The 22,584-nt window shown below is 37.1% G+C and overlaps 1 protein-coding gene across 1 annotated transcript; it reads left to right on the top strand.

Annotated features, from left to right (window-relative positions):
- Positions 1-989: 989 nt before the first annotated feature.
- Positions 990-1,636, top strand: LOC140960883 (large ribosomal subunit protein eL27x-like). Its single transcript, XM_073419196.1, has one exon. The coding sequence runs from the start codon at positions 1,068-1,070 to the stop codon at positions 1,473-1,475; it is 408 nt and encodes a 135-aa protein (XP_073275297.1). The 5' UTR covers positions 990-1,067; the 3' UTR covers positions 1,476-1,636.
- Positions 1,637-22,584: the final 20,948 nt, after the last annotated feature.

Genomic DNA, 22,584 nt, shown 5'->3' with positions numbered 1-22,584 from the left:
TCCGTGCGACCTTATAGCATCGGCGATCATCCCCCCCCTCTTCGGCCTCGGGCCTCACATTCCCAACAGCTTCCACTTGGTTCATCCCCGAACAACACCGTAGTAGGAAAGGTCGTCTCTGATACCAACTGTAATGCCCCAGATACGACGACTGTCTCCACTGTATCAAGACGAGTCTTTCCAACGTGCTTATGTCCTCACTCACACGCACCCTAGGAAAATTCCTATGGAGTCACCCATCTCAGAATTACCCCGAGTTAAACACGCTTAATTTTGAAGTTTTTATGTGATGATCTACCGAAAAGAAGATGCACTTTCTTGATATAAGTAGTACCAATAAAATCTTTTAAGCCATTCTCAACTGCACAGTCCCATACCTGAACACTTTTGGAATCTCTCTCATTCCAGTGCGAGATCGGTTCATTCATGTTTCGTTTCCCTAGAAGCTTGCCAGGAGCCGCTCATTGTCCGTGCGACCTCATGGCATCGGCGATCACCTCCCGCCCTCTTCGACCCCCGGGCCTCACAATTAATGACTCAAATTTTAATTGTGAATTCTTTTCTAGAGACTCATGTGAGGAAGGAACTTATCTATTTCAATTATTTTTTGTTAGTTGTTCAAATTGCGGTTACTTATATATCATGTTTTGATTATATTGACATATTAATTTCATCTTCACTTATCAATAATTAATTTTTGAATATTAAATATTGCATTGTTTCATAATTATAAAATTCATACTGTTAAATCTTATAAAATATCATAATTAAATCAGTTATTTCAAAAATAAACAATGCTACAACATCAAAATTTGATATTATGATATGATATATACAAGGAAGAAATAATATTAATAAATAATAATAATAATAATAATAATAAATTAGTAAAAGAAGGAAATATTAAATTACTAACGAAACCCAATATTATGAAGCCCAATGTTTCCTACTATTAAGCAAGCCCAATAATGTAGGTAGAGACATTAACTTTGTATAAACGTCAACTAGGGTTTCAACTTTGCGTTCAACCCATTCGTCTAGATCGAGCGAGAAAGGGAGCGGCGGAAATGGTGAAATTTCTGAAGCCAAACAAGGCCGTAATCGTATTACAGGGCCGATACGCCGGTCGTAAGGCCGTGATTATTCGCGCCTTCGACGATGGAACGCGCGACCGTCCTTACGGGCATTGCTTAGTCGCCGGAATCTCCAAATACCCTCGGAAAGTCATCCGTAAGGATTCGGCGAAGAAGCAGGCGAAGAAATCGAGGGTGAAATGCTTCATTAAGCTCGTGAATTACACTCACATCATGCCTACTCGCTACACGCTCGACGTGGATCTGAAGGATGTGGTTACTCTGGATTCCCTGCAATCGAGGGACAAGAAGGTGACGGCAGCTAAGGAGACCAAGGCGAGGTTCGAGGAGCGGTTCAAGACTGGGAAAAACCGCTGGTTCTTCACGAAACTTCGGTTCTGAGGTTGTGTTCGGTAATGTTATTGGGAGCTTCTAGTATCTTCTCGTTGTTACTTTGTTGGTTAATTAAAGATCGAGGGTTTTGTTTTTTATGAGACAATGCGACTCTATAGTCTGCATTTGGACAAATATTCACTCCCCTTTTATTAGAACTGTTGATGCCATGATTGTTTTGTGTGTCAATAATTTTATATTTAACCCGTCCCACATTTCTGAGTCGAGATTGAATGCATTTTAGTTTCTGACTGGGGATTATACGCCTGGAATTCCTATCCAGGCTATATGTATACAACTTGGTTGGATCATAATTATTAGAATTCTGGAATCTGTGGTCTAGGCTTGAGACTTGTCCAGCAGCAGTCTTTTAATGCAATCTGGCGCCTAACCATGAAGCCAATGTTTGCCTCTGCATAAAAGGCAATATATTAAGAGTCCCTTTAATATAGAAATAGAAAATTCTTGATGAAATGTAGGATAAAATTTAAATATTGTGAAAGTATATACTGCATTATGTCTGGTGAAAATTTCCTCAAATGTTTAGTTTTAGATTCTATGATATTGTTATGGTGACTCACTGCGATAAAGCTCCTCGCCCTGCACCTAGCTCTATGATATATGTAAATCTTAGTATACCTTGCACCTCTAATAGCTGTGGGTTAGATATTATATATTGAGGTTGTGTTTGGATATGCGGAGAGGTTTGAGCGTTGGATTTGAAACAACACCCTTCATGAATGTACGTCAAATCCGTCATAATTTTCCCTGCATCCGTATAAGTTGAAGAAGGGATGGATTTTTTGAAATCAATCAAAAAAAAATTTGTGTAAACAATCTAATAGATATGAGATACAATGCTTCAAATTCGTCCATCAAGCCACCTAAAGGGTGAGTGCATTGGCTAAACACAGTTAATAATCTTATATGACGATTCTGAATATTGTGGTTGATATGGAAATGATGTCTGGTTTTTGCTATTGAGAAAACAATTACGGGACGTGTTTTCAATTAGATGATGCAGCTTTTATCATTGTTGTCTAATATTAACTGTTACGTCGATACATTATTAATGCGCTTATTCCTTTTGCTAATAAAATGTGTGCTATTTTCTTGAGAAAATTTGACTCGCTTCCTGAGATTAATTTATCAGTTGATCTCACTGGGCTGGATCTTTTCAGCAAAGAAGATTGAATATATATCAAATTTGTTACCATATAAGATTTATAGTAAGTGTGCCTATTCGGGTGGGTTGGGTCGAATTGAGCAATAGTACTATTCAAAAATTGCTCGACCCGAACCCTAGCCAACCCAAAAACATTAAAACCGAACCCGAATCCGAACCCGAATCAACTCGATCAACTCTATTAATTCGATTTCGATTTTTTTTTTTAAATTTTTTTTAAAGAAAATTAAATAAAATTCAAAAAAAAAATATTTTAATTTAAACACGTAATAACAAAATCTCTCTCATATTTGAAAGTCTAATTGTAGAAAAATAAAATATATTTACTAAATCAAAATGTTCAAAATAAATATTAAATTATGAAAATTTATGATATAAATATACAATAAATATTTTTTCAGAAATATTATATATAAAAATGTAGGTAATATTTATTAATTATATATTTTTAAAAAAATATTAAAATTTTCGGGTCAACTCGTGTCAACCCGAATCCAACCCAACCCGATCATTTTTTTCGGGTCAGCTTTCGGGTCCAGCCCGATCTGACCCGAACCCGAAAACTCCAAAACTAAACCTGATTTTTTTCGACTTGAATCATGTAGAGTTGGTGGATCGTGTCTGATTTTGACAATCCTTAATTTATAGTTGTTTCTTGGGTGGTCAGTTTTTCTTGTGATATTTATAGTTGTCGGACAAAACAGCTATTATACTAGAAAATGAACATCACTATTCACTGCACCCCTAGGAGACATGAGTGTGGATGCCCATACAGGAATTAGACAGAAATCGTTCAAGAGTCCTCACAACCATGCCATTTCATCAATGAAACACAAGTGTCTCGTATTTTGTTCAACTAGTCTAATAAGTAAGAGCACATAGCTCGATGAACATCAGCTGCTAAAACCGTCCGTTGCATAAGATTGAGAACACAAGCTCAATATGACCTCAATGTCATGCAAATATGTACAGTGCCAACATAAACTCGGACTTATATCTCGATTAAACAAGCAATTCGGGCACTTTTTTCGATTCAACTCGCAACCGAACTAGTAAGCAAAACTGCATCTATAATCTACTGGGGATAGAAGTCACCATTTCGTTTCACGATGTCATATTTAACTCCAGTAGACCCAAGTAAATAAAGTTCCACGTTTGAGTTCCCAGTTCTGATTCACATGGATTATGTAACAGTGGCCAAGAAGCACGTGTGTAATATATTAATATAAATATATAATATTGATTATTGTGGTTCATGTATAATATAATTTTATTTTCCAATTTTATATTTAAAATTATCGATAAATAGACAAAATATCTTCTATAGTAATACTATAGATGCATTAACGTTTGGAACATGCTCGCTCATAGCCATGCCATAAGTTTCATTAAACAAACATGTCATAGTTTACGGTTCATTTGACATCAATGTCTTTAATTCGGGAAGAGATCTAGGTTTCAAAACTCAATTGCAGATCACACACCATTGCCACGTGATAATATGCCTATATTTTAGACGTTAATATTCCACATCAGTCACCAAACGTAAATGAACATGCCATTAGAGACATTTAACTAAGCCCAAGCAAGCGATAATTAACATCCCTCATTTTAATTCACTCGTCCCTGTATATAAAATGTTGAATGCTTGCACCAACTAGTCAGCTACTTGATACGAGAGCGGCGGAAGCAAGAAGGAAGAAACGACGCAAGGAGTGGATAGATAGAAAATAAACGTATTTTTCATTCGTTTAGTGAATGAACAATTAAAATGCAGTTACAAGAATTAGTTATATGGAGTTGATGGAATAAAAGGATGGAGTGTAATAGTGAACTTGCAGATTAAATCAAACTCTCTCTCGAGTTTCTTCTTCATATATTTTCTGTGGAGTCCAGCTGACTTGAAATAGCCAATGTATCAGCTACTTAACCCTTGACAAATACAACTTGCATAATTAATACGTAACCACCATAGTGGTTAAAAGTGCAATCGCACAGCATTGTCCACTCACATCAGAGACTGCTCGGTTGCGGTCCCGTGAAAGATGCACGCCTTGGCTCATATTTTGTTGGGCAAAAGCCATGCGCAAGGCGCGATCGAGGATAATAGAGGTTCAAATGCTAGTTTCTTTGGAAAAACACCCATGGTTATGTTAGAGTAGATGTCCTGCAAGCCAACTGTTGGCTAGAGATTTTATTGACTCAGTTGTAATAAACAATCTTTATTTTAATATAATTTAACTTTTAATGGTTTCGTTTCACTTTATCAGTATACTCATGCGATCAGCATAGATAAAGTCCTTGATTATGCTTTAATACAAATTAATCGTAATTCGATGTTAGAACTCATTTGTAAACACTGCATATTCTAAATTCGTTCCTAGTCGATTCAGTCGCCTAAAACATGAATAAAGGTCGCTTGAGCTCGAGACTAGCATCTGTGATGTTGTGTACTGCGTTTCTTGGTAAGGGCATAGAGATGTCCAAACATGCAGATGGGCAGTCATATGATGATTATACCGAACAATANACACTGAGGCTCTATATGTTAGGGCTGTGCTTTAACTCGTTTACCGGCTCCAGGAGAGTCATCAGGTGGCGAGGTTGGGTATAGTTGCGACACATATAGGAGCCAGTGCATTGTAGTCGGAGATTCACCGCTCACCTACGGGTGTGAATCTCCTATGTGATCTGATGAAATAATAGTGCGTGGAATCTCTGGCCAGAGTATGAGATGTACGTTGGAGAAGGAGTTCTCCAATAGTACATGCGATGCCACTATTTATATGTGTCACATAGTTATCGAATTATTATGTAATCCTCGATGAACCAATGGTTCNGCCAGAGTATGAGATGTACGTTGGAGAAGGAGTTCTCCAATAGTACATGCGATGCCATTATTTATAAGTGTCACATAGTTATCGAATTATTATTCAACCCTCGATGAACCAATGGTTCCAGATTCGATCGGGATGGGACCTTAGTGTACGTTAATCAATCGACTGGTTCTTGCAGGCACTATCAGTGATACCTAGGGAATCATGGGGTGATGCTACTAGACGCTCTTACCATGATTCGATGGGTTAAATCAGAAATATGATTTCTGATATTCTCATGATCAATTGTTGATACATAGAATGAGGCAAATAAGGGTAAGCCCGAATAAAGGATTATGTCCTGAATCACAAGGAGTTGTGAACCCACGGCTAGCTGTATCCCTGAACCATTGAGGGTCACACAAGCACTGGATCGTTTGTTCCCGTTGAGAGAATAAATTCAAGGAGTTGAATATATATTATGATATAGTAAATTCAAGGAGTTGAATTTATGATAATTAAATTTTGAGAAAATAAATTCAAGGAGTTGAATTTATGAGATAGTAAATTCAAAAAGTTGAATTTATGAAATTTTGAGAGAATAAATTCAAGGAGTTGAATTTATGAAATTTGAGAATTTAATTTATTAAATTCAAAAGTTGAGTTTATTAAATATTAAATTTTGGAGGTGATAATTTCAAGGAGTTGAATTTATAATTTAAATATTAAATTCAAATGTTGAATTAATGATGGATTTAATTTATTAAGCTCATAAGTTGAGTTTATTAAATATTAGATTTTCGAGATGATAAATTAAAGGAGTTGAATTTATAATTTAAATATTAAATTAAAATGTTTAATTTATAAGAGATTTAAATAAAATGTAATGTGTATATGTATAATAGGCTCATAGGAGTACAAGACCAACATACATATTATTAAGGTTCTTAATTGGACTTTAAAATATTAATTAATTAATTAAACTAGTTGGAATAGAATAATTAATTGATTAAGCTCATTAAGTGTTTAATTTAATTAATAGGCCCTAAGCTTATATATATGTGTATTAGGCTTAGGGTTAAACATAATTCATTCACAATTTTTCGAAAAACCCTAGCCTCCACTAGACTCCATTTTTCGAAAATCTCTTCCCTTTTTTCTCTCAAAAATTTCGGCCTCCATCAAAGAGAATTTGATTTATGCTGCCTCTCGATTTTTAATCTCCAACGATAAATCCTTCTATACTTTCTAGTGCAAGTTAGAAGAGGAACAAGTAATCCAGTCGTGGACCGGATTAGGAGATTGAAGAAAGAAGATTTGAAGACCGTACGTGAGATTTACAACAAGAGCTACGTTCGCTGATACCGACGTAGTTGGAGCCAAGTGAAAATTGTTCACCAAAGGTAAAAGTTTTAAACATCCTATGTATATTTAATCATAAAATCATACTAGTGTCCAAAACAAATATATTTTGATTGTCAAAATAAAATAAAAATTTTAAAACTTCTGCTGCGTTTGGGCATGAGAAAACCGAGATCCAACAGGTTAGCCGACTTAAATGAAGTCCAATAACCCAAAACCAATCGCTCTTTTGAAAGTTTAGCCAACACACGCAGGTTGCATTCTTCCTTTCTTTTGCTTCTCACAACAATTCACTTGCATGTAAGTCTTGTCTTTATTTGTTTTGTTCTTTCACATTATTTTACTTTCAACGGTGGGCATTCTTTCTCCTTTTATATGGCAATTCAATTCATCAGTATATTTGTTAGGATTGAGCCAATTTGAGAAGGCTTGTTTCCCTAAGAGTTGTTGATTTATCGTTTTTTCGCACCCAAAACGCAGCGAAAGCTATAAATTTTTGTTTCAATGTTTGAAACTGTCTTTAAGCGTCGTATGTTTATTTAACATTCATAGGGTGTTTAGTTTTTATAATTGTGCGTTAGACACCAAAACGATCCGGGATTAATGAAGATGACCCTTATTTTATATCCCTAGAACGGATCTTCCTCCTCTTGATCGTCAAATCCGGTCCACGATCAGAGATTGTGTTCCTCGCTTGATCGCACTAGAGAAGCCAAACGATTTGTGTGTTGAGACTTGATCGTCCGAATTTCCGAAATCCAGAGTTAGTGCAGCGGCGACGGGCCGGGGCGGCAGTACAAAGAAGCTCTCGGCTGAATCTGTTGTGTTCACAAAAGTGTGGTGGTCGAAAATTGTGAGTGAAGGAGGAGGGGAGAAATTTTGTGCGTCAAATTTGTGCGCAAAAATTCGTTTGTATAATATGACCTCTCACATTATAATTATAAAGTGTGACTCCAGATCCCATCACGAGTCTTTCTCCACCGGGATTCATAATTTATATAAAATTCTCATTTTGATAATATCATATATTATTCAACTCTTAATATTAATGCATAGTAATTTCACATATATATAACTTTATATCTTCATATAAAATATATACATATATATACATTAATATATACATATAAGCATGTCATATATGCGTGCATATCATATATATGCATTGTAAGATTTAAGAAATTCGAACTACGTAATTTGACTGCATGCAATCTAGGGTTTTTATTTAAAATATCCGTTTAATGATTTTTATGCATTTAATGCATGAATATTTCATGGCTAGGTGTTAGTTTCATTGTTTGTTAAAGTTTCATGCATTAGGGTTTTAAGTTGTATTTCGCGCTCGATTGAAGAACGGAGACCTGGGATAAGTAAGAAAAATATTTTTATTAAATAATTATTTGTAATTATTTAATGTATGGTGTTTTAAAGTGTGATTTTCGAAAATGGACCATGGTTGGGTATTTTTACTCGTCGGGTTGTATTTTTAACCGGTACACAAATTTTAACGATTCGGAGGACTTTTTGAGGGTTCGGGAAACGTACCTAAACGAAATATTTTTCGAGAGTATTATTGGGCTTGATGGGTTTAATTTAGCACTTAATGGACACAAAACCCTTTTAACCCCTCTAAATTTTATATTAGGTCCATTAGTGCATGTTTATTTAACTTAATCACTACTAAACTAAACCCTAACCCTATCCTCTATGCACGGCCGCCCCATCCCCCCATAGCAGCAGGCTTTCACCTCAAAACTTCAGCAGCCCCTCGGTTTTTCTCTCAAGCTTTCAAGAAAAATTCTTCCCCGCCTCTTCGGTGCGTGTTCTACGCAAGAAACTTTGAGTTTTCGAGCACACAAACGTTAAGACACGCCATGTATCTCTTTTTCTCATCATTTACATTATTTATATGCTGATGTATATGTATTTGCATGAAAAATTCGTTGGTATATCATTTAGTATCATTTTTGCAAAATTTTGAGATGAAATATGCATCTTTTGACTCATAACTCACGTGTTTCTTGATTATGGTGCAAGGGGCTGCTATGGCTGGTGGTTAGAGGGCTGTTCATGTCAAGGAAATAGGTGTCAAGGGGCTGGAGTCAGCTGAGGGGAGAATTTGTTAGGGCCGATCGGTACTTGTGGTTGTTTTGGTTCGTGTAAGGCTAGGTCATGGGTCTGTGGTGCGCCGGCTGTGCAAGGGTCGTCCCTAGCCTTGGACCAGACCTTGGTGGGTCTGAGCCATGGCTTAGGTGAAGGGGGATCGGTTACAATGCCCGGCTGTGCAACGGAAGTTTTTTAAAAAAATTGTTTCAACAAAAACAAAAACCCCGCACCCCACAAAGTAGTGTAGAGAATAAGAAAAACACAAAATGTCATACATATGGTGTTTTAAAGAAATATCTATCAATCTCTTGAGATTGATTGTGGCTCCAACTTAGTTGTCAAACAACTAAGCTTTTCAAAGGATGACAAATCTTGAAGCTTCCCTTTGAGCACCCCTTGCTCAAATATTAAGCACACCACCAACTAGCTAGAACCCCTCTTATTTTGCACTAGAAAAATAAGAGGGTTTTTCTTTTGAGAAGAGAGTGTTTCCTCAACAATTGAAGAACAAAAATTGGAGGATAAAAATGCTCTAAATTTCGGCCATGGTGGAGTAGGAGAGAAGGGGAGACATTTTTCTTGGTTGTGAAAAAGTTAAAGTGTGTCCCAAAGGCATGCATGCCTTTTTGACTCAAAAAATTGTCTCCAACCCTTCACCTTCCAAGCATGCATTTTACTTGGGCTTGTAAAAATACAAGGCTCATGGACTTTTATTTAAATGTCTCAAATACATTTGAGACCATTTAACTTTTATTTGAATTAATCAAGCCCACTAGTTTAATAATTATTTCTAATTGGGCTCTACAAGATCCAATGTTGTTTAATTAATTCAACACTTGAATTAATTTAATTATTTGGACTCTACTAGGTCCACTAGTGTTTAATTAATTCAAAACTTGAATTAATTTAATTAAGTCTATAATAATGTTTATGAAAATCACAATTTTCAAATACATTATTTGCATGGCCAACTTTTAATTTAGGAACACTTCCTCAAATTAAAAGTTATATTCTCCTTATAGAAGTCATATTTCTATTTTTATTTACGTTTATAAACTCCTTTATAAGTTGTTTAACACATTGAACTATTTTTATTTCTCAACGGGATCTAGAAAGTTAGCACTTGTGTGACCCTCAATAGTTCATTGATAGAACTAGCCGTGGGTTCACATCTCAATGTGATTCGGGACTAAACATGTCCTTATATGAGCATACCCCAATTGCTTCATTCTTACTTATCAAGTCCTTGGTAATAAGAACGTCAGAACTCAAGTCTGATAGTACCCAACCAATCATGTTAAATGCCTAGCAGCATCTCTCACATGATTCCCTAGGTATCAAATGATAGTGCCTAAAAGAACCATTCAATTATGGTTAGCGTACAGTACGGTCCCTTCATCTCATATATCCCGACCGATTCGACAACAATTGGTATATCGAGCGTTGTCAATGAATCGATACTATGTGTCATGTCGTAGTTGCATTGATGATGTAATCTATGAAACCCCTTTCATAATTACCACCATAATCTGATCAGACCTTTCATACTACATACACATAGGATATCCATACCCGAAGGTAAGCGTTGAATCCCCGACTACAATGTATCGACTCCAATATGTTTCGACAAAGCACCCAACCTTGCCACCTGATGACCCAATGAGAGTCGGTAAACAAATCAAAGTGCAATGGTAGCACATAGAGTCTCAATATTGTCCCGGGTCATAAGGACTAATGGTGTATAACTATAAACTAGGACGTTTCCACTCGATAAGTGAGAACCACAGGGAAAGTCTTTTATGGAGGGTTGTTCAGTGCACTCTACAAGGAGCACCTATCTGCATGTTTGGACATCACAATGTCCCCTACCAATGAAACATGGTACTCACATCGCAGATACTAGTCTTGAACTCGAGCGGCCTATATCCTTCTTAGCGGCGGCTGAATCGACTAGGAACTGTTTAGTATATACATTATTCCAAATATGAGTTTCATGATACTCATCATATGAGCATCTCATATTCTTTCTACTATTTGTATATTCAAGGACTTTATCTATGCAACTAGCATGTGTATACAGATAAAGAAGGGCCAAAACAATAATTTCAAATATTATTAAAATAAAGACTGTTTATACATAGATTTTCATTGTGAACACTCAGCCAACACTTGGCTCGACAGGCACCTACTCTAACATTAGGATGGCTCAAACATGGCTAGACTTAGTGAAGAGGCTGATCGAGCGCGGGGTGTAGAGGTTGGTCTCGGTTGGGGCAATATTGGTGGCTAGCGAATGTTTGCATCTTGCAGCGGGCACGGGGCTGTGAGATTGGGTTAGGTTGGTCCAGGAGGGGTCCAGTGCTGGGCTAGGAGTGTTGGTTCGAGGCTGGTTCGAGTCGGAGGAGAGTAGGGTAGAAGATGGTTTTGCTGTGTTTGGGACACTTTTCTGCCGCAGGGTTAGCGCCACTGCGCTGCCCTTTAGGTGCCGCAACGCCTGGTCTTCGAACTGGTAGCACTACAGAAATGATGCCGGGCACCTAGGCGCTAACCAAGCGCCGTAGCGTTACAATGTCAGCGCCTATGCGCTAGTTCAGGGTATGAGGAGCTGTTAGTTTTAGCGTCATTGTCTCGTTTGGGTATTGATACATCGTTATGACCGAGTTTTGTGAGGGTTAGATTTGGTCATACGAGGTTTGATTAGGAATATTTGAATAATGATTTAAGCGTGGTCGCCTTCGGGTCCAAAATTTGAGGGCCAAGGTAAAATGGTCAATTAAGGTTTCCATGTGCAAAATGGACTTTTTGCACCCGGGTCGAGTTAGCAGTCCTGCCAGCGCCCTAAACACGATTTGACATGTTTTAAATGTATATGTTATCATTAATATGACTTTTTATGAAATTATGAAAAATACGTTGCATGCTTGATTTTAAGAAAAATTACATATATGCATGATTTTGATTAGTGATGAATATGTTGACAAGTTTTGAAGGATAAGATTTAGTTGTGACTAATATGTATCTGTATAAGATGACATGTCAGGCCATGGCTCAATGATGGGTAATATTATCACTGATGTCCCCGTCGCCATGTACCACGGTTATATGTAGATGGATCTATCGAATAGAGCTGATACGAAAGTCACAATTAATGAACTGAATTCAATTAAAAGAAATGAACACGTATATGATGATATGTTGAGACATGTTTTGACACGTATGCTTTATCATGTTTACGTTTACGCTTTTAAGATCATGAAATATATTTTTATTACGGTACTTTTCACCGTTGTCTACTATGTATAAGTACTTGCTATAACGTTACATGTGTGTTGAGTCTTTAGACTCACTATGAAACATCTACTTATTTAAAATGCGGAAATAAATATTTTTTCTTTAAATCTCACATTTCGGACATCTTATTTAAATATTTTGCATGCATGCAACTTTACTGAAACATATAACATTTAAAAATAATCATAAATATTTGACAGTAAAAATAGAGCTGTTTAAAATGATCAATTTCATCCAACATAATGTGCGTGAACCTAAACGATTAAAAATACTAAACATCGACAGCGTATAAAAACCAGTGTATAAAAATATTCATGCCCTCTCAAAACTCGTAAAAACATCATGTGCGGAAAAAATGTGGTCCTCGGGTCGTGCACGCACATCCAGTCCTCTGTCTCAGAGTTCTGCACCTCCAGTCCCCTCATAAACATGCTCACCTGCATCACACACGCCTAGTGAGTCTAAAGACTCAACACACCTGTACCAGGAATAACAAGTACATATAAATAGCACACAACATTGAAAATATACTGTAATCAACATACCTTTCATGTACAAAAAAAAAACGTAAATGCAGACGTGTCATAAGAAATCCTTACATGTCAAAACCGTTCATCATTAACATCATTCACCGTTCATCGTTATCATCATTCATCATTGTACATCATTTTCTTTAGTGAATTCAACTAATTAATTGTGACTATCGTACCTCATTCATCATTTACGATGAATCCATCATACATAGAACCGCGATACCCGGTGGCTGTCGGACACCAGTGACAGTATAACCCATCCACTGTGCCTAGGCCTCATCATCATCATTTACATATACGTCTTAAGCATTTACATATACTTTGATAGCCACAACTACTTACCGTCATTCAAAACATCAGCATTTTCATCACTTATCAAAATCTTGCACATGAGTAAATTTTCTTAAAATCAAGCAAGCAGCGTACATTTCATAAATTCATAAAAATCATGATCGTGATGCATAAACATTTAAAAACATGATAAATTGTGTTCAGGGCGTTGCCAGGACAAAAATCTAGACTCGGGTGAAAAATGACCATTTTGCCCCTAAAAACCCAAAATGACCATTTTACCCCCAGACCTCTAAATTCCGCCCTGAAGCTTACCGAACTCCTTCAAACATCCCATAACATATTTATAAGTGTTTCTTAGACGTAAACTCGAGCCCATTGCAAAAATTTACCGATTCGTTTTAAAACTTGGACCGAGGTCCTAGTTTTAATCCGAATCAACCCGAACTTTAACCAAATTAATCCAAACTTAAACCATGCCTAGGATGTATCCCACCAAACTCTAAACCACATTTTCCAGCCTGATAAAACCCACGAAAACAAGCCAAAAGTTGCAGGAAATTTCAGTCAAGCCCCAATAAAAAACCCTAGGTGCAAAACCCTCCATAATTTTCTCCTAACACAAGACCGAATGGACCAGCTCTATCCAACCTCTCCTGGACCACCCTAGGACACTACTGGACTGAAACAACCCAAGGACAAAACCCCATGCAAGCCACGAAGCACAACCCTTAGATAGAATTCAAACGAAGCACCCTGCGACTCGTATGTTAACAAAGGTTCCAACCATTCTTATGAAAGGTGATCGGTTAAGGTGCTTGCTTGCGCAACGAAAGTTTCAAAATTATTTTTCATATAAAAAAATCAAGCACCCTAAACTATAGTGTGTAGCAAATACAATAAAATACGAAATGACATTCATATAGTGTTTTAGAAAATTACCTATCAATCTTAAAAGATTGATTATGGCTCCAACTTAGTTGTCAAACAATTAAGCTCTTCAATGGCAAGACAAATCTTCAAGATTCCAAGAGCACACCTTGCTCAAAAATTAAGACCACCACCAACAAGAAAGATCCCCTCTAATTTTGCACTATAAATATTATAGGATTTTTCTTTTGAGCAGAGAGTGCAATCTTCAACAATTGAAGAAGCAAAATGAAGGAGAATATCGCCTCAAAATTTCAGCCATGGTGGTTTTGGAGAGAATGGGAGACATTTTTTTGGTTATGTAAAAAGTTAAAATGTGTCCCAAAGGCATGCATGCTTTTTGACTCAAAAAGTTGTCTCCAACCTTTCACCTCCTAAGCATGCAATTCTATTTGAACTTGTAACAATTACAAGGTCCATGGAATTTAAATTAATTGTCTCAAACAAATTTGAGATCAATTAAACCTTACTTGATTTTACTCAAGCCCACTAGTTGAATAATTATTTCCTATTCGGCTCTACAAGACCCAATATTATTTAATTAATTCAACACTTGAATTAATTTAATTATTTGGACTCTACTAGGCCCACTATTGTTTATTTAATTCAACACTTGAATTAATTTAATTTAGTCCATAATAATGTTTATAAAAATCACAATTTTCAAATACATTATTTATTTGACCAACTTTTAATTCAGAAACACTTCCACAAATTAAAAGTTACATCCCCCATAATCCTCTTATAGAAATCATACTTCTATTTTTATTTGCGCATATAAACTCTTTTATAAGCCGTTCAACACGTTGAACTATTTTACTGCTCAACAGGATAAAAAAAAGTTAGCACTTGTGTGGCCCTCAATGGTTCAATGATACAACTAGCCGTGAGTTCACATCTCAATGTGATTCGGGACTAAACATGTCCTTATATGAGCATACACCAGTTGCTCCATTCTCGCTTATCAACTCTCTGATATCAAGAACGTCAGAACTCAAGTCTGATAGTACCCAACCAATCATGTTAAACGCCTAGCAGCATCGCTTACATGATTCCCTAGGTATCAAATGATAGTGCCTGCAAGAACCAATCTATTATGATTAGCGTACAGTACGGTCCCTTCATCTCATATATCCCGACCGATTCGACATCTATTGGTATATCGATAGCTATCAAAGAATCGATACTACGTGTCATGTCATAGTTGCATCGATGGTGTAATCTAATAAACCCCTTTCATAATTACCACCAACACTCTGATCAGAGATTTCATACAACATACACATATGATATCCATACCCGAAGGTAAGAGGTGAATCCCCGACTACAATGCATCGAATCCTATATGTTTCAACAAAACACCCAACTTTGCCACCTGATGACATCATATGAGTCGGTAAACAAGTCAAAGTGAAATGCTAGCATATAGAGTCTCAATATTGTCTCGGGTCATAAGGACTAATGGTGTACAACCATAAACTAGGACGTTTCCATCAGATAAGTGAGAACAACTTGGAAAGTCATTTATGGAGAGTTGTTCAGTGCACTCTACAAGGAGCACCTATCTGCATGCTTGGACATCACAATGTCCCCTACTTATGAAACATGGTACTCACATCGTAGATACTAATCTCAAACTCGAGCGGACTATATCCTTCTTAGTGGCGACTGAATCGACTAAGAACTGTTTAGAATATACAGTATTTCAAATATGAGTTTCATGATACTCATTATATGGCATCTCATATTCTTTCTACTATTTGTATATTCAAGGACTTTATCTATGCAACTAACATGGGTATACAGATAAAGATGTGCCAAAACAATAATTTCAAATATTATTAAAATAAAGATTATTTATACATAGAGTTTCAATGTGAACACTCGGCCAACACTTAGCTCGAGGGGCACCTACTCTAACAATCTCCAACTTACACTAAGGCCAAGTACCCATATGCTTCAAACCCATCGATTCGTGATGCTTATCGAATAATGGTCCAGGTAAAGGCTTAGTTAGTGGATCAACAACATTATCTGCGGAGCCGACTTTGTCAATCGACACTTCTCCTCTTTCCACAATATCTCGGAAGATGTGGTAATTTCTCACTACATGTTTAGATTTCTGATGAGACATTGGCTCCCGTGTTGTCACAAAACACTGGGACAGGAGCAACTCCATCAGGAATGACGCCCAACTCTTGGACGAAATTTGTAACGTACCGTACTTTTATATTCTTTAAAATTTGCGGAAAAATAAAAATTTTCTTAAATACAAAATAAACTTTCAAATTTCGGTCATCATCCAACTGTTCATCCAAAATATTTGCAATAAAAGAGATCCCCAATAAATTTTGCTAAAGAAAAATACTTGATTAAACATCGTAAACAAAACGTGAAAATTAGAGTATTTGAAACATTGCATAATTTCTTAAAAACATGGGCGGTCCTCGGGTTTAGCCTCCTGCTCAGTCGAAGCCGACTCATTGGTCCCCACCCCTCGTCTCCTCAAAGAAATCCTCACCTGCATCGATCAAGTCTAGTGAGTCTAAAGACTCAACATGTGTAAGCTGGAAATAACAAGTAATACGTAATAAAACCACGTGCGTCTTTAAAGTAGGGCTTACATACTTGAAGCTTGAACGTAATAGCATAAACATAATTGACACTTGAACGTAGTAGCATAAACGTAGACGTGCCATCATCTTAAAATTTTTCTTAAACATACTTGCATCATACATACTTGAGCATACATAACATCATTTTGCGTAGAGATATGTTTCAAGCAAGTGATCCATACATAAAAGTGTCTGATCAGACTAAACCACAAAACTGGGCTGGCAGAGAAAGTCCACTACCACATACATGAGATCCCCGTTCATGCTTTAACGGGTGGATTGGTCCCTGGTCATACTTTACCTCTTTTCAATCCTGATCAAAACCCGGTCATACTTTACCTGGTTGGAGAGGTCCTCTGCCAAGTTCACCGACTTCCAAACCCGTTTATAATTTGGTCACAAGACATTTAGCATACCTCAAAAACTTAAAAATATTTTCTTTTGCACGTCGAACATACTTACTTGGCTTTGAGAGATTCGTTAGATCTCGCTTGGGGCTACTGCTGCACATACTAACATGAGTTCAAACCCCTATCTTAAACGTGCTCATCGTACCCAACACCGAAATAATTAAATAACTTATGACTTTCTAGACCCCTCGAGACTTGACCGAATTTTTTGTTCACCATACTAAACCATGATCTTGAACCCCAAATCAAATCTTAAGGTGAAGTTATTGTCCAAAATGAAGTACACGGACCCCGTGCCCGGGTCCGGCTCTGGGTCCGTGTAGGCTCTGTAAAGACATACCCGAAAAGAAGGAAGGGCACGGACCCCGTGTCAGGGTTCGGCGATGGGTCCGTGAAGACTCTGAATTTTGACACTTTGAAGGAAACAAGGGCACCAGGGTCCGGCTACAGGTCCATGTACCCACAAGAAAACGTAAACCCATGGAAATTCCTATACTTGTGGCTTAATCTCCCTAACTCAATCATTCCGACCGTGAACCGACACCTCGAGACCCATCATAGGATGCTATGGCATTGACTAAACCCATACAACGTCCCAAAACAATGACGTCCAACCTACAACGCAATATAATTCATGAACACGAAGTCTGACACCAAATCGATTCCTACGACTTCCAACTCAACCAAGTGCCTAACGACACGAAACGAAACACCAACAATCATCCCAACATCATTCTCGATATACTTAAACATAACAGTGAACACCCGTCGATTCCCAATGAAGCCTGCAACAATAAAACTTCAAGAACACATCAAGAACGCATTTTCAGGAAAACGCAGTTTGAGCAGTCTCACGAAAACGATCATAACTCTCTCATTTCTTATCAAAATATTTTTACTGTCAAATCGAAGGTATCAAAAATTTCTACGTTTTATATGTTGAAATTTTTTCCAGAAAATCGACCAAAAAGTCGTAGTATTTAAAATTACAGTAAATTCATGTTTTGGAGATCCAAAAATCGTTTCAAAAGCGATCCAACCATTTTTGCTCAAATTTTTGCATAACAAACACATGTTTTTCATACAATAAACATCAAAATTATTACTATGTCAAGATCGATGCGAAAAATAAAGAATATACATGCCTTTTGATATTAAAATTTACCGAACTGATGATACCGAAGCGGGAAAGAAGCGAGGGTTGATTCGGGACAATCATGGAACAATTTTCTTGTAAAAAAATCAACGAACCTCGCTGGAAAAATCAGAAGAAGGGAGCGGTTGCTCTTGCTCTCCAAGAACCTTAATATTTTCTTTAAAACAAATTGAATGGGAACACAAAGAATTGTGTGTGAGTGTTAACCGTATATGTGTGTGTAAATGTGTGGGTTTTTGTGAAAAATTGTAGCGTGTGTGTGTGTGTGTTAGTGGGGAGTAATTAGGAGCTAATGAGTTTAATTAAAATAACTAATAACCATCTGACATGCTAATTTCAAGGTTAATTCAAGGCTAACTTTACCAAATCCCCTAATTAATATAAGACACACAAGCGCTAAACTTTAAAAGTTTAAAATCATAAAAATCACCTAATAAATAAAGTAGGCTTTAAAATTTCTAAAGTTCTAAAAAAAACATTTAAAATGCCTCATTCCTAGTTTAAAATAAAATACCAAATTTTAAAAATCGCCAAAATCGTCGCCATTCTCTTTTCCTCGATCTCGCATCGAATAATCGCCTAAAACATGAAACTCAAGAAAATATTTTAACGTGCATCACATGAACATAAATAATTCAACGTAATGCAATTAACTAAATCATGCATCGCTAAGAAAATCATTTTAAATTAAATAAATGATTTAACCATTAGATAAATGCATGAGTTTTACGTGTACTGAATTTGGGTTCTACAGTTCCTCCCCCACTTATATAAATTTCGTCCTCGAAATTAATTCTTACCAAACAATTCTGGGTAGCGGCTTCTCATATCAGATTCGGTCTCCCAAGTGGCTTCCTACGCTGATTGATTCAGCCACCGGATTTTGACCAACTTGGTCACCTTTTTCCGAAGTCTCCGCTCCTGCCTGTCTAGGACTTGACAGGTCTTTCCTCATATGACAGATCTGGATCCAACTGCAATGGCTCAAAACTCAAAACATGCGAAGGATTCGCCAAATACTTCCTCAGCATTGAGACGCGGAACACATTGTGTACACCGGCCAAATTCGGCGGAAGGGCTACATGATAAGCTAGTGTCCCAACTCTGTCAAGAATCTCGAACGGTCCAATAAATCTCGGACTAAGCTTGCCTCTCTTCCAAAATCTCATAACACCCTTCATGGGTGCTATCTTCACGCAAACGTGATCACCTACGACAAACTCAAGATCCCTTCTCCTCTTGTAAGCATAACTCTTTTGACGAATCTATGCGGTCTTCATCCTGTCTCGGATCTTGACCACCACATCTGCAGTCTGTTGCACAATCTCTGGACCAAGTTCTGATCTCTCACCGACTTCATCCCAATGAATCGGCGATCTGCACTTCCTTCCATACAGTACCTCATAAGGAGCCATACCTATAGACGATTGAAAGCTGTTGTTATAGGTAAACTCAACTAGAGGTAGCTTCGATTCCAAGTTACATGGAAATCGATCATACAGGCTCGCAATAAATCCTCCATAATCTGAATCACACGCTCAGATTGGCCATCCATCGGCGAGTGAAAAGCTGTACTAAATAGCAACTTCATCCCCATGGCTGCATGTAACCTATTCCAAAAGGACGATGTAAACCTTGGGTCCCTGTCGGACACAATAGAAATTGGGATCCCGTGCAATCTGACTATCTCCTTGATATAGAGCTCCGCATACTGCGTCATGGAGAAAGTCGTCTTCACTGGCAAGAAATGTGCCGACTTAGTAAGTCGATCCACTATAACCCAAATGACATTGGATCCTCTGACTGACCTCGGCAAACCAACAACGAAGTCCATGGTGATATTCACCCTATAACGCCCCGAAAATTTAAAGGGCCACGCGAACCACATGCATACAAATTATTAAATTCTTTGTATTCTAATTAAATTATTTTAATTACATAAATTAATTATGTTGTGCATTTTTACATGTTTAAAATATACCTTTCTGCATTGTTGCATTAAGATGTATTTTTAAAGGTTATTCGAGTTGCGATCGAGGAACGAAGACCGAGGGCTGGAAAAAATAGAAAATATTTTTAATAAATAATTGTTTTTAATTATTTAAAACATGGGTGAGGATTTTTATTATTTTTGAAAATATGGGGTTTTGAGGTGATTTTATACGCCGGGACGTAATTTTTATCGGTGTTAGATTTTCAACAAAAATACGAACGTTTTGGCAACCCGGCTAATAAATTCACAAACTTTATTCAAAAAAATAATTTTTAATATTTTAATTGAGCACTAATAGGCCTAATTAACCTTCTTAGTGGGCCTAAGCTTGATTAGTGTTTAATTAGATATTTAATATTCAAAACCCACCCCATAACCCTTACTAAACCCCACGCCCCACTTCCCTACAATTCCAAAATTCTCTCCAATCTCTTCCACCAAATTCACACGGCATACACTAAAATATTTTGAAGAAAAGTTGCATAAATCAAAGGAGTTCCAAAGCCAAGGTTCTTGCCCTGTTCTTCGCAAATCGTCGACGAATAATCGTGCGTTTAAAACGCAAAGGCACGCCATATTCTCCTTTGACTCATCATCACACCATAATATGGATTTATATTTGAAATTGCATGAAAAATAAGGGACACTTTGTTTTATTTTCGTTCATGCATCAAAAGTGATTTTTAAGGATTGATTTTTGTACCAAAAACATGTTTATATGGTTGCTAAAAGGGCTATCATGGCTAGGATATAATTAAAGATGATTTACACAAGTGTTAGAGTCATCGAAAGCAACAAAAACGCTGCACCTAAACAGAAACACGAAGCTGGAACCGTGGCATGCTTTTTGGGGCCAAGGTTCGGGTATAAGGGGTTAGGCTTTGCATGGCTTGGCTAGGGACATGGCTGGGTCATCGTAAGAGGCAGGGGAAGAGTCCTAGCCACGCTAGGACTCGAAAACTAGGGGCTGGGAGGAGTCTTTGCCAACAAGGACTCCACCCGAGAATAAGCTGAGAGGGGCGCGCAGGTTCAGCTTCAACGCAGGGAAGGAAGAAGCTTGGCCGAGGGCTTGGGGCTGGGCTAGACTAGGTCTTTAGGGTCCTAGGAAGGTGCTTAAGGGCTAGGCCAAGGGCTGTGCGGCTGGGTCGCTGCAGGCGTGAGAAAAAAATGGAGCCGTGAGTGGGCATGAAAGACGCGCATGTTGTTCCTTGGATTCAGAAGCTTCGCTGCTGGGCTCCAGGCTTTGGGATGGTTTGGGCATGGTCTGGACGTGGTCCAAGGGAGGTTAGGGTCATGGGTGGTCGGTGGTTAAGGGCTGGTAGAGTCCTAATGCAACTAGGAGTCCTAGATAAGCTACAAAGCACTCACGCACATGTACATGCAATCTGGTCTGTAGTTCAGCAGGCTTTTTGGGCGGGTGAGGGTCATGTTTTTGGGCTGGGATTGGTCAGTAGGGTCCCTAGATGGGTTGGCTAGGTTTTGGCTCAAGGTGGCTCGGGCGTGGCTTGAGTAAATTAGGAGATGGTTCGGTGTGTTTGATAAAGGGTCAAAAACAAAAATTTAGGAACTAAAATTGAATCCATGGGTCCACGGGGGCGACTCATGACTTGGAAGGGTAGAATAAATCTTAAAAATGTTATGTTTAAAATTTGGCATCAAAATAACGAGTTTTGGATTAATTCGGGATTTAATCGCCGCACGAAACGCTAATTAACGAGTTAATTAAAACGCATAGTTTTAGGCTTTATAAAATTATGAAAAGTTCAGGTTAAGCTTAAATAATTATTATAAGTCTAAGTTTTTAATTTGGGAATTTTATATTAAGTTTGGTTTAATTCGAGATTAAAACGCATTAATACGTCACATTTAAAGATTAATTTAAAAGTCCTCGATTTAGGCAAAATAAAAATATGAGAAAATTCATGTAGGCTTAAATAACTATTTGGGACATGTTAGAGTCAATAAAATTAATAAAAATTCAAAAACGTAAAATTATACGTCCAGGAGTAAAACAGTCTTTTCACACCTAAAAAAGTAGTAACGTCATGGCAGTGCCCTGAATGTTGTTTTATGTGCTAATATGATTATTTTCTATAGTTATGGATGCTTATGAAATTTTAAATGTTAAAATGATATTTTAAACGTTTATGGGATTTTATAAGTTAAAATGATATTTTAAATGTTTAGGGAATTTTATATGTTTATGATTTAATATGTCAAAATGTTATTTTAAATGTTTTGAGGTTAAAATGATTATTTTTAAATGTTTATGAAATGTTCATGATTAAATTATGATTTTTAAATGTCTATAGGATTTTTATGATTTAAGGTTGACATTTAAAAGACATGTTGCATGCTTGGTTTCAAAAATAAAAATGATATGTTATGGATGATTTTTATAAGTGATGAAAATGTAAAATGTTGAAGGA

Source organism: Primulina huaijiensis, chromosome 16, assembly GCF_012295235.1.
Source record: "Primulina huaijiensis isolate GDHJ02 chromosome 16, ASM1229523v2, whole genome shotgun sequence".
In the NCBI taxonomy this organism is placed as follows: domain Eukaryota; kingdom Viridiplantae; phylum Streptophyta; class Magnoliopsida; order Lamiales; family Gesneriaceae; genus Primulina; species Primulina huaijiensis.
Note: the sequence above shows the minus strand (reverse complement) of the source record. Positions and strands in the feature narration are given on the sequence as shown.

Excerpts from the sequence above, each read along its gene's own strand:
- LOC140960883 (XM_073419196.1), top strand. The coding sequence starts at position 1,068 with ATGGTGAAATTTCTGAAGCCAAACAAGGCCGTAATCGTATTACAGGGC.